Genomic DNA, 13,539 nt, shown 5'->3' with positions numbered 1-13,539 from the left:
TGCACGTGAGGAAGGCCGATGTTGGCAGGAGCGAGGGAGGATGTTGTTGTTAATTCTAACTAAAAAAAAAACTCGCAGTGCACATACGAAATTCCCATTCTATAAACGAAATACAAAATTCCCTAACTATAAACATACTTATCAAAATATCTAAGCTTAGGGACTGCTGTCTGTTTGTGTGCAAATGGCTTCCAGATTCGTAACAATACGTTCCACTGTTCTCGGTGTAGCCAAGTCCATCAAAGATTTTTAAATCGTGTAGTCCATGTACGGTAACAAAGATTGTAAACACCTTTCTTCGATTTGTTCATTGTTGGTATCACAGTTCAGTATAGCTACCGATAATATTTTTCGTAGCGATTTTTTTTTTTTTTTTTTTTTTTTTTTAAATAATTTTTTTTTTCGGTTTCCGGTTAAATTGCTTTATTTAAATTTCCACTCTATCATATGAGCAGCTGTTGTTTATCTCTCATGATTACAATCGCTGCGCCAATGATCAGGATTTATCAGGGAGTTTTGCCAGATTTATTTAATTCCACGGTGATTTGCGCACGCTGAGGGATCCATTGTATATTATAGCCGACAGGTAATGAGTTGATGGTGGGATTACTCGGGGCAGGGCCGGATTTACCATGTGGGGGGCCGTGGGCACAATGATTGTGGGGGCCCCCAAATTTGGAGATTAATCAACAACTTAAGTTATAACTGCTTCTTCATCAACAACTGAACTTGTATCTATAGATTTGGCAGATCCTGATCAGGAATGATTTGGCATACATGTTCACAAATTACAATTAAATCTGACAATATGACAAGATGGACGGATTGTTATTGATATGGCTGGTGACTTATCTATGAGCTGATGACTTATCTGAGCTCATTCTAAAATCAAATCACAAAAATGCTGTTGCTGCAAGAGTAAGAGATAGAGATGGACCAATGTAAGAAAATAACAAACAACGCACTGTCATTAATCATACTATGAACTTTGACTAAAAATCTTCTAACTTCTAAAAACCCTCTGGACAAGAGAAATCCGAAATGGTGATTAATAGCCGACTTCCAGCGACCGCAAATATACGGCAGTGCCATCCACATCAATGAACATACACACGGTGCCTTAATCAATGGACAAGCTTCCTGCACGACTTCGCGGCAGCGAACTCAGATATGATACTGTCAACCTGCATGGAATTGAGCACATCGGATTCGGTTGAAATGATGGTCAGATTGATCAGTCTCTGCTGCCCCATCGTGGAGCAAAGATGGTTCTTGATAAGCTTGAGTTTCGAAAACGAGGGCTCCCCGGAGCAGTTCGACACCATCAGTGAGAGGTAAATCCGAAGCAGCACTTCCACGTTTGGGAAAGTATCGGTGAGTTTTTGCTCGATGAGAAAACTGTACATCTCGAGTTGAGTATGGCCCGAGTCTGGCTCTGACTCCTTCATCATGGCTTGAAACTTAATCATTTCTTCTGTGAGGTCAGGTGATAGATCTTCCCGATACAGCTCGACGAGCTTCGAGCATGACTCTTGAATCTGCTCCACTTCGAGTTGAACAAGAGCACGCAGGAATCCAAATCTGTCGCTCATCTTGCTGTAAGCGTTTGTACGCTTTTCCAACTGCGACAGCAGTGCGTCGATCACTGCAACGTATCCACTGATGCGAAAGGACTCCTTGGCTTCTAGTTCTACTTCTGGAGTGTGTCCGTAGTCCAAGGGAGCGAGGTGGACATTACGCTTTCGTCTACGCCAGTGGTTCTTAACCTTTTTATGTGCTCGTACCCCTTGAGCTTTCATAATATTTCCCCGTACCCCCTGTCTAAAATTTCTTATTAGTTATTTAGTTATTTATTTATTTATTTATTTATTTATTATTATTGGAATTTAAGTACTATACAGTGTTGAATTTGACAACATATATCGTACCCCAAGGGGGTACACGTACTCCCGGTGAAGAACCACTCGATCCGCGAGTGATTCTTTCCGTACCTGAGCGCTCCACTCCGTCAACAACGAATGTATCAAACTGATCGCGTAATGACTGCACGAAGCTCGCCAGTGACTTGAGGAGCTGCAGGGCTGTATTGAGATTGGTAGCTTGTGACTGAAGGGTTTTACTCGTACGATCAAATCTACCAAGGACAGTAGACCAGAAACCAGCATAGAACCCTATCTCGAGCGTGCACATCGTTTGGTGAAGTGTCTCAGCGGTGTTTCTCGTTTCACGATTCAGTTGTTCATCGTTTGGGATTTCATCGAGGACATCCATGATTTCGCTGTAACCATCTAGAAGAGCTCGGGTTTCATCAGAATGAGCTGACCAGCGAGTGTCGCTGAGGCGCTTTGGTACTTGCAGACCTTTGGCTTTCAGGGCATCAAATAATCTGGCGTAGCGCGACGTGGAAGCTGTAAAAAAATACATACACTTGTTCCACAAATTCAAAGAATGCTGCTGCAGGTCTCGATAGAACGACTGGCATGCTTCCAGTCATTGAATCCTTCCCCGCCCAGGGCAGTAGCACCTCCAAAGAGCTTGCAAGCGATGCAGTACAGTTTTCCGGTTGATGTGGAGAAGCAAAGCCAGGACCTTTTCACGGACTCTCTGTTTTGTAGTCTACGGTAAAAAAGATTCTTGGAGCAGCAGCGTTTCCGACCTTCAACAAACTGTATGGATGAATCAAAGGGACCAGTCGAATTCTGCAGGGGCTCCAAATCTCGTGATGCCCAGTAGTCGATCATCTCTGACGACGGTCGCTCAGGAGGCCAACATCCAATGTCATTAGCAAAGCCAGGTCCACAATCAGTCAGTATATCTCACACTTCTTCATCTGATGCATGTTCTTCATCGGTGGAACCTTCCGAGATGTTGGGCGAATCTTGACATCGGGGTTGCGTTGCCAAATCCACTTGTTCTGTCTCTGTTTGTGTTCCAGCCTCTATCATGGACGAATTGCCTGTTTGTGCAGGAGTGAAAAACTCAGATTTTCTGGGTCTTGTCGACGACGGCCTTGTGTCTTTCATCTTTTTCCTTGGAACGTTTCCGATTTTGAGCACCACTGTCGTATTTCCGTGGAGCCCTGGATTTGTGCCTGTCGTCACCAAAGCCGCTCATTGTGGTTTCTGCAGCTGGTATGCACCGAGTAACCGAGATATCGTCAGAGTGCACGTGGGACGTACCAGAATCACGAACAACAAGTATAGAAAAGTAGGTTTTGTTAACCTACGGTAAGTCTGCTAATACGGAGGATAACGATGAACAGCGGATCCAGGAAAATACTGTGATCAAACGGTTTGGATGAGACGAGACACCGAAGTTCCCTTTCTGCACAATGTTTATTAATATAATGGCACAAATAACGAAAGTCTCGCTCAGTGAGCAAAGACAATATGGCGACGGTTCACTTACACCAACCGACAAGAAACTGGAAGCTCTCACCATATCCGGTGGGAAAACGCCAAGAAAGTAAGAATTACAGGCTTGCACTACACCGACATGGTATTCATAAATTGCATGAAACATTCATGGGCACAAGAGTACCAAACGTTCATACATATGGTGAAACAGCAAAGACTTTCTAACAAGTATGTTTCAAAAACCTGGAACATAGAAAGTCACACTGTGTTACTGTGCTGTGCGCGCCAGTAAGCAGGGTACTGACAGCTTTCCCTGCCAGCCACAGTTTCAGTGTGTACAATACTACCTCTGCCGGCCGTGTGCTGTGCTAGCCTGGCCGAGTTTTACCACGTCAACTTTCACCTTTTCACCTCTCCTCTGGCTGGACCTCTGTATTCCGTCTGTGCTTGCTGGGTTCTGGCAGGCAGTGTCGTAGTTAGTTGGTCACGCTCAACCATCCGAAGCATCGATGATCGATCCAAAAAAAGATCCGAATGCGGGCCCCCAATGCCCGAGGCTTGCTCCGGGAATTTTTGACCACGTTGGATCCGTTCTGTGGACCGTGGAAGAAATGGCTTGAAAAGGACTCTCACAATGACGGACAATTTTGAAAAGATGTCCTTACAAAGAGTTTACAATCTTCATTCACCGACAATAAAACTTTAGAAGCACATTTTCAAGGGATTTTCAAAATGTCATAGAAATTGTTTTGGGCCCCAAAATGTGGGGGGCCCCGGGGCCATGGCCCCACCTGGCCACCGCTAAATCCGGTAGTGACTCAAGGGGGACTAATGGGATTACTCAGGGAATGAAACATGCTAAACTTAATGCCATTTCCCTCCCCCCCCTCCCATCACTCTAAACAATGGGCGGGAACTGGAAGTCTATTCTCCATGCAGATTGAAGATGTATCTTATTCTGGGAACAGGAACCAGTTCATAGTTCATACCGGTATCGCTTCTGTACTGGTAGCGCTATCGTGGATCATCGACTCTGCACAGGGTTTCTAAATCGCACACAATTAATATGAATAACCAATTGGAAATTGCTTTAAAACCGATCACGGGGGCAAAGAAAAATGTGTTTCTTGTACGGAGCTGTTGAGCTCGGATGTTGAGGTTTAAAAGTTAAAACATACTGCACTTACTTCCTGGTATGTTTTGACATCATACGTTTCACTGTTCCTGTTCCATGTTTAGCCGGGATGCCAAGTGCATCAAAGCTTTTTCAATCATGTATGGTATTTAAAGATTGTAAACACCTTTCTTTGATTTGTTGGTGACATACCGGGGGGGGGGGGTTTCCACATCGATTTTTTTTTTGGTATATTCAGAATTCCAATACCGGTTTATCGATATGAAAAAATTATGTCGATATACCACTGAACAATTGCTTCTACCATCACTTTCTGTACTTCTGTACAGGCCACGAGGTGCTCGGGTGAAGCTTAGACTGAATATTGGAGACGGGGAAGACATGATTTGTCATGTCTTCCCTGTCTCCAATATTCGCTATACAAGGAATGATATACAGGTGCAATGCCTGCAGTTTGTGCTGCATATTGGAAGGAACATATCACCCTTCAGTTGGGACTGCAAAGTCAACTATCCCATCTGCATTTAGGTTGTGGACATCAAAGCTCCCATCGTGCATCTCAAGAGTAAGCCATTGTGTGTTGGTACCCTGAGTACATTCCTTGCCCAGAGATTAAAGGATATGTAAACTGTCGTTGCTGTTAAATCGAGAGAAAGAATGGTTTAGTACATAAAAGACAAGTAAATTAGTGGATGAAGCTAGAACTTTGGGATACGGTCCAGGCATGACAGGCCAAATGGTCTTTGTTTTTCCTTGCAGAAAAAAAAAAAAGGATCCGGAAACAACATTGTAACCGGGATCCCAAAAGTGTGTTTGCAAATCCTGCATAAATGAAAAGGTGAACTATTGGAGTGCCAGAACTGAGCCCATGTTCATTTTAGGAGATCCGTAAGAGAACATTGCAGTGTTAAAAGGTCTCTTGGAGATGAGCTTGGAGATTAACAGGAGATCCCAGCTTGTGATTTTATGTCGATGTACATTGACAGTGGAGCGATTTTGGACTAGTGTGTGTGTGTGTGTGTGTGTGTGTGTGTGTGTGTGTGTGTGTGTGTGTGTGTGTGTGTGTGTGTGTGTGTGTGTGTGTGTGTGTGTGTGTGTGTGTGTGTGTGTGTGTGAGAATATATATATATATATATATATATATATATATATATATATATATATATATATATATATATATATATATATATATATATATATATATATATATATATATACAGGGTGGCCTGAAAGTCACTTTACCCCTTCCCAGTGATGCATTGTTCTTGAACTCTTTTAATATACAGGTTTTATTGTACTGTACTAACAATAATTAATTTGTCATTGTATCTGTATGTGCTCCATCATTCTTCTGAGTCAGTGTTTCCGCATACCATAGCGGGCGAGGGGGCGAGGGCAGAGGGGAAGGGACGGAGGGAAGTGCGAGAAATTTATCAGGGGTAAAGTAACTTTCAGGCCACCCTGTATATTGTGTGCAGCTTTCATTGTTGGAATATTTGTGTCCAAGAAGCATGTTCACCTCTCATGTTGATTCAGAGCATCACTATATAGGTGGCGCACAATCGTGATGTGATATTATTTATTTATTTATTTATTTATTTTACATCCGTGTAACAATTTGCATGCCCCTCGTGGTTGCTTTGTGTGTCCTGCCTCGCATCCTGGATGATTATCTGCAGATATTTTTCTCTACCAGTAATAACTGCTCCCAGCTGGAACGAAATATGGTGTAAATTATTTTGTGCCCTTGATCCGACCCTGGGTACCTTGAGCCCGCATGTAAAATTTGGTGGAGACTGGGCCAGCCTTTCATTTGCCTTTTTTGTTTGTTTGTTTTGGAAATGGAGTCGAGGTGCGGGTAAGAGCTGGAACACAGAATTGATCAGGACGTACCATGACAAAATTAACAGTCAAGAGAGCAAGGCGAAATGCCAACAGCAGGATAAAATGGACAACAAGGGATGCAAGGTGGGGGTGGCGGGGAGGGGGGATGCAAGGAGTGAATAAGAATGACACGAAAGCAAACTCTTGGGAAGGAAAAACTTGGAATTTGGGTTGGGGAGAGATGGATTTGCAGGGGTAGAAAATATCATGGCTTTTGGATTGGAGATGAATGTCTGCACTTACCTCCTTGGTGCCTCTTGAGGAAACTCGTTATTTACGTCCAGAATGTAGGGAATGTCTCCAGAGTTTTGTCAATGGAAAACAGCTTAGGCGTGGTTATTATCGTGTCCTAAGGTTTTAATTTTTAGCGAGTTTGTGTAAAACAGTGAAGACGTTGAGGCTGGAGTCAGCTCGGCTTGTGTACTACATTTTGGTTGAAAATACGGTTCAACGTTGCATAAATCGCAAATTTAGGCAATTCTCAGACAGGTCGTGTTACTACATTATGGATTCGGATTTTTGTGACCTTTACGCACTCGCAGGAAGAATTTTATGCATTGCTGTGGCAAGCATCTTATATATTATTTCCGAGTTTGTGGTTTCGTGTCACGCTATCTTCGACTTTGTTCTGCGCTCGGGTAACGTGATATTCGGCTTACATTATCTCAAAGACCACATGAGGTGCATGGTACAAAAAAAAAGTAAATAAAATGGTTCTGAAACAGTGAAATCGTATTCCACTTACTGCATTAAAGTAAAATTACTACTGATAATCTGCATCAGTTCCTTTCTCAAACACACCCACCCCAACATGTCGCACAGAGCACTGGTTATGCTCGTTACAAAAAATGTGCAGGAAAGCGATCCTCCTCAGGATCAGGACATACAATCGGGGCTCTCAGGAGATAAGATTTCTACCAACCTTTCCGCATTCTTCCACCTCACAATTAGTTCTACAAAGACATTGTGATTGACTTCGCATTTTGTCCTCCCTCATCCCCATCTTTGTGAGCCGTAGTTGTGTAGTTAGCTGCCTGACAGCTGAACACATCTTTGGAATGCGACTTGTCTCGGCAGCTATCCACATGCCAAAAGAAAACTGCAGCTGTGTCTTAACGTGCCACTTTTAAAGAAAGCGCGCAACTTTTATTTAACGAGTGGGAATGGGGCTTTGGCTTCATTATGTGCTCCTACATCAACCTGTGAGAGTCTGGTAATCTGATGGTCTTTGTTCCTCTACGCAGCCGTGGAATTCCTGGAAAAGATCTTGACCTTCAATCCAATGGATCGACTGACGGCCGAAGAAGCATTGGCGCATCCATACATGAGGCTGTATGCCTTTCCCCAGGATGAACCGGTCGCTTCCCGTCCCTTCCACATTGAGGATGAAGTGGATGACTTGCTCAGCGAGGACGCAGGCCAGCTGCTGTCTTGGGAAAGGTGAGAACGGTTCAGGAAGTTTGTTTTACAGTGCCTTCAGAGAGTATTCAAACCCCTTGACTTTTGTCACATTTTGTTGTTCCAAATTGAATTCAAAATTGATTAAATCTTAAAAAAAAAAAATTGTCACCGATCGACACACAATACCCCATTATTACAGTGAAAACGTTTTTCGAAATTTTTACAAATTAATTGTAAATGAAATGCATAAATAAATCATTTACATGAGTATTCAGCCCCCTGAGTCAATACTTTGTAGAAGCGCCTTTGGCAGCAATTGCAGCTTCGAGTCTTCTTGGGTATGTCTGTATTAGCTTTGTACATCTGGATTTGGGGATTTTCTCATTCTTCCTTGCAGATTTGCTCAAGCTCTGTCAAGTTGGATTGGTGGTGTCGGTGAATAGCAATCTTCAAGTCTTTCCACAGATTCTCAATGAGATTAAAGTTTGGGCTTTGGCTGGGCCACTCTAAGGACTTTCTCACGTTCTTGTTCTGAAGCCATTATAGTGTTGCTTTGGCTTTATGCCTGGGGTCATTGTCCTGCTGGAACGTAAATCTTCGCCACAGTCTAAGGTCTTTTGCATTCTGAAGCAGGTTCTCCTCAAGGATTTGCCTGTATTTGGCTCCATTCATTGTTCCATCCTTACAAGTCTCCCAGTCCCTGCCACTGAAAAGCATCCACACAGCACAACGCTGCCACCCCTATGCTTCACGTTAGAGATGGTGTTAGATGGGTGATGAGCTGCTGTGCTCGGTTTCTGCCAGAAGTAGCCCTTTGCATTCAGGCCAAAGAGTTCAATTTTTATCTAATCAAACTACAGAATTTTTTGCCTCATGCTCTCAGTCTTTCATGTGACTTTTTGCAAGCTACAGCATGCTGTCATGTGCCATTTTCTCAGGAATGGATTCTGTCTGGCCACAGCCAAGGAACTCTGTAGTTCTGTCAGAGTGGTCATTGGGTTCTTGGTCACCTCCATGACCAAAGTCCTTTTTGCCCGGTTGCTCAGTTTTGTTGGATGGCCAGCTCTAAGAAGTCTGGGTAGTTCCATATTCTTTCCATTTCCTAATGATGGAGCTCATTGTGCTCTTGGGAACTTTCAACACTACAAATTGTTTTCTACCCTTCCCCAGATCTATGCCTCCTCACAATTATATCTCAGTTCTATGGACAGTTCCTTGAACTTCATGGTGTAGTTTCTGCTCTGACATGCACTGTCAACTGTGGGGCCTTGTATAGAAAGGTGTGCTTCTTTCTAAATCATGTCCAATTAATTGAATTGGCCACAGGTGGACTCCAATCAAGTTGTTGAGATATCTCATGGATGATCGAAGGAAATTGGATGCACCTGAACTCAATTTGGAGTGTTATAGCAAAGTGGTTGAATACTTGTGATGCAAGACATTTCAGCTTTTCATTTTGAATGGATTTGTAAAAAAATTATAAAAACATGTTTTCACTTTGTCGTTATGGGGTATTTTGTGAAGATCGGTGACAAAAAATGATAATTTAATCCATTTTAAATTCTGGCTGTAACACAACAAAATCTGCCAAAAGTCAAGTGTGAATACTTTCTGAAGGTGCTGTGTTTGTTATATGCTATGGGAAGGTAAAACGGACACGGTGGTGGTCAAGTCAAAAAGATTGGAAGGTTTATGTTGTGGACTCAGTGCCTGGGAAGAGTGATTTGGAGCTGGAGTTTAGTGACATTGTGTGAGTGGACTACCATTTCATGAATTGAAATTGCACACTCTTCAATGTTTATTTTGTGAGGGGGGAGTAGTGTTTTCTGTGAGATATGGAAGTGGGAATGTATATTGTTTTGGGTTACAGGTTCCCAGACAGCTCTGAGTCGGAGTGGTACTTAAACAGCCACGGTGATGTGGAGGCTGTTCAAAGAGACCCGCGTGCGGCAGCAGGCAGCTGTTCAGATGAGGATGGCGTTCTCCTGGATCCTGGTAAATTTATTGAGAATGAACCGCACCGTTTCTTCAGTGAACCATTGAGCCCTCCGTTTGAGGTCTCCCACACCTTTTCCTCTTCATCTTCATCATCTCTCGAGCGGTGCTGTCCCTGCGACAACTCGTTGCGTGCACGTTCTTATTACAAAGTAGGCTCGCCGTCATTCCTGCGCAATGCTGCAGCACAGCTTAATGCCGAGGCCCGCTATTACTATGAGCCAAAACTTATCCTTGACTTATCCAACTGGAAAGAGTGTAGTGAGGAACGGAGGGCTGAGAATCGGCCAAGTGAACAGGCCAAACTGAGACCAGAAGCTAAACCGACGCCAGTGCGAAAGAATTTTGACATTGATGCTTTTCTTGTGGACACCATCAAGATGACGAGTGAGCAAAACCTCGTGGAGGGTCCTCAGGTGGAATCGGAGTTTGTTACGCTGCGGCATGATTCGAGCTTGGGAGCAGCAAATTTATCCGGGGGGTTGAAAGCAGAAAGATGGAAGAAAGATATTTCTAGTGGAGAGGGTGTTTCGGCCTTTTATACTGTGACTTCTGGTTTACAGTCGAACCAGGAGAGCGATTGTCTACTTTGTCAGAAGAGCACTGCTTCTGATGATGACTGCTTGTCCGGAGCAGTGACTCCCTCTCCTCATCCGATTATGCAATTGTCTAAGAGTGACGTAATGGCGGAGGTGTCCATGCAAATTCAAAACTTGATGAGCCGATCTGTGGTTGAACTTCCCAAACGAGATACAAACGACGTGGAAAATGAAGCCATTACAACTGTGGCTGATGACGAGTTTCTAGCGGGATTCTCCAGCTATGAGGCAGATCCGGTAAAGGATGATCGATCTGTGAAGTGGAGTGAAGAATCTACGTGTCTGGAGACTTTCATTGGCAAAATCCCTCACTCGTTTGTATTTTTCGAAGGAGAAGGTGAACAGCTGAGCCCTGTTGGGTCTGCCTCGAGTTTGACTTCGGAAGGCCAACAGAGAGGTTTCTCTAAACAACCTGATACACTTGAGTTTTTATCGAGCGAGAATGTCACAGACCGTGAGGCATCTCGTGCACAGGGCGTCTTGACCGTGCAGGACTCTTCTCCCTTGACGGCCACAGGTGCTTGGCAAGATGTCCGTGTGGAGGAGTTTCCCATTAAACGTCTGTTGGAGGAGGTGATTGATGTGACAGAGCCGGACGGTGCCGGTTCGATGAATGCCTTGATGACGACTGTCCCAGCCATCGTGGTGGCTGCGGGTCAGGAAGCGCGGCAGATAGTTCCGTTGAAGTGTCAAACACAGGCCCAGGCAGATGGCCTCGCCCCGCTCAATGGCGGGTCCTTGCAGGAAGCCAGCCTACCTCACGTGAAAAACAGCAAAGCAGCGAACACAGTAAGTTGTTACTAATTATCCAGGAGCTGAACCTTGCCAACATGTCACCAGCAGATTTTGATTTCTCCCCTCATTTTACCTTTCAACCCCCTGGCCCCACCCATGCTCCTCTTTTGTTTTTATTTCTTTCCCTCCCCATGCCTGTGTTTTTAGCTGTCAGCCTGGAAGTGTGAAAGGTAATACAAGTTTGTCCAGCGGTTGTAAGAGCAAACTTTTTTTTTTTTCTTTATAGTTTTTTAACGATATTTTGGTAGCTGTTGGGAGTTCTGCCCACAAGTATTTTTCCTCTCTCCCCTCCTCCCCATCTCTTTTAAAATGTCTCAAGCTTCATGTCATTATTTTAAAAAGGAGAGTTGTTTCCCGTTTTTCATTCAGAGCTGCCATGCTTCCCTGTCTATTTGAGTGCAGATTTGACATGAAGCATCTTTTTGGAAAAAAGAAAAAAATTACTTATTTTTCCAAGTTGAAGTTAATTTGGCTCCCGATGTTGTTTTTCTTATTTTTCTTCTTCTTAAATCCACATCTCGATACCAGAAAAGTGTTGCTATACTGCTTAATTGCGCTGACATAAACCTGAGACTGAGCTGGTAACGTCACCTGAGGAAACTACCTCGTCCTGATTGCATGGCCCGCAGTCTTGGCAACATCAACGTTGGCATTTCGTGTCGATCGCCCTCTGCAATAAGCGTAGCGACACTATTAGCCGAGCGAATCGCAGCTCTAATCTCGGGGTCAGGAAGGACAAATGGAAATGAAATCATGATTTGCTCCTTGTATTTATTTGCTCGTCTAGATTTTTATTTATAAAAATTGTTGGGATAATTTATTTGGAAGACATGCTTGAAAACTGTGGTGCACGTGGGAGAGGTCCTGAGCTTTTGCCGAAATTGCAAACTTTTAACTCGGAGCGAGATGCGAGCCACCATTTTGATTCCGACCTGCCTTTTCGGAGTCCGTGCCTGCAAAGTGTTACAAACGCATGCCGTTCACTTCTTATTTGTACATACATTGTGGGTTAGTTAGTTAGTTAGTCACATTTTTTTCTGTTCTGCCTGCCCCTCCCCCTCCGCCCCCACTTTTTTCTTTTTCCATTTTTTTTTGGTTTCATGTAATAATTAGGTTGGACAGATATTTTTCACAAATTTTCGTAGGAAATAATTGTTACCTCCAGGTTGCCATCTAATGAATCAAAATCCCCTTTGCGATGAACAGGCATGTCCTTGTTTAACTGCTTTACTGAATGTTTGGCTTGTTATCAAAATATGTGTATGATGTTATTTCAAATAAAAGAATTAAAATGGATTGTCTGATCTCCACTTCATTATTCAATTTTTTATTTATTTTTGTGTGTGAGTATGTGGTCCTCATATAATTCAACAACAAGGATCGAGTGGTCAATTTGTTTTTTTTCTTGCACAGAAGTATGTACATCATTAAAAAAAAAAACTCTATTTTCACGTGCATGAGGTGTGCGAATTTTAGATTACCCGTTCCAAGTGCATGCGGGGCGTGGCCCTGGATAAGTGAGCAGTGATTCGCCAATTTTGAAGCCTTCCACGCTTTTTCACAATGACTGCCTGCTGTTCTCTTAGAGCATGACTGAAAAAAAGACTTCCCCATGCCATTAATTTTGTAAGATTAAAAGCAGACTAATGACTTAGGCCTCAGTGATATTTGCCACGGCGGCCGTGGGGTCTCCAAAATCTACGGCCACTAGCAATTATACGGCGGCCGCAGTATTTCCACGGTCACACAATGTAGCAGTCACATGTGTTTTTATTTTTCGGGGAGCCGCATGGCGTATTTAGAAATTGTGGAGACCGAAAACGTGGGGTTGCCGTACGGTCTTTGATTTGATATTGCACGGTGACCTTAAAGGGGCCCTGCGGCGGCCATATAATTTTCGAGGCAGACGCAAGGTAGCCTCAAGGTTCCCGCAAGGCGACCGCAGGGGGGCCGCAGGGGGCCCTAAGGCGAACGTGCGGCCAGACGGATGGTAACGAATGGGTTAATTTATTATTTTTATTTTTTTTTTACCAGTTTTTTTTTTTCGGCTTGTCGAATTGCTACGGCGAACATAGAAATGAAGAAAGTTATAATTCCACGGCGACCCCTACATTCTGTAAAAGATAGCCAAACGGCGTAGGGCCACCCTGAGGCCACCGCAGAAACAATGCGGCCGCCGCACGTTTCTGTCAATTCAGAGGGCGTACGGCCGCCGTATCCTTGCCGTAGAGCAAATGTCACTTCGGCCTAAAGAGTGCAAACCATTTTGCAGCAACTAGAGAGGTCATCGAACACATTACCCTCTGCAGTGTTTAAGAATATCTTTGAATTTTAATATAATCATGATTTTAAAGATCGTTTAAAAGGAATTCCA

General features: G+C 43.7%; 1 protein-coding gene across 12 annotated transcripts in view; it reads left to right on the top strand.

Moving 5' to 3' along the window:
• Positions 1–12,461, top strand: part of LOC147016826 (mitogen-activated protein kinase 4-like) — a 68,880-nt gene extending 56,419 nt beyond the window's left edge. For 11 of the 12 annotated variants that reach the window (XM_085845889.1, XM_085845881.1, XM_085845883.1 and 8 more), the window contains 3 exons: positions 7,620–7,815; positions 9,647–11,159; positions 11,313–12,461. In XM_085845889.1, coding sequence (XP_085702015.1) covers positions 7,620–7,815; positions 9,647–11,159; positions 11,313–11,339 — 1,736 coding nt within the window. In that variant the 3' untranslated portion in view covers positions 11,340–12,461. Of the gene's footprint in view, positions 1–7,619; positions 7,816–9,646 lie in introns of all 12 variants that reach the window. The other variant, XM_085845892.1, reaches the window with a different exon arrangement.
• The last annotated feature ends 1,078 nt before the right edge of the window (positions 12,462–13,539 follow it).

This window comes from Eptatretus burgeri, chromosome 11, assembly GCF_056783735.1.
Source record: "Eptatretus burgeri isolate ZD-2024b chromosome 11, Ebu_testis_v1, whole genome shotgun sequence".
Lineage (NCBI taxonomy): Eukaryota > Metazoa > Chordata > Myxini > Myxiniformes > Myxinidae > Eptatretus > Eptatretus burgeri.
The sequence above is the reverse complement of the archived record's forward strand: the minus strand, read 5'-3'. Positions and strand labels throughout refer to the sequence as shown.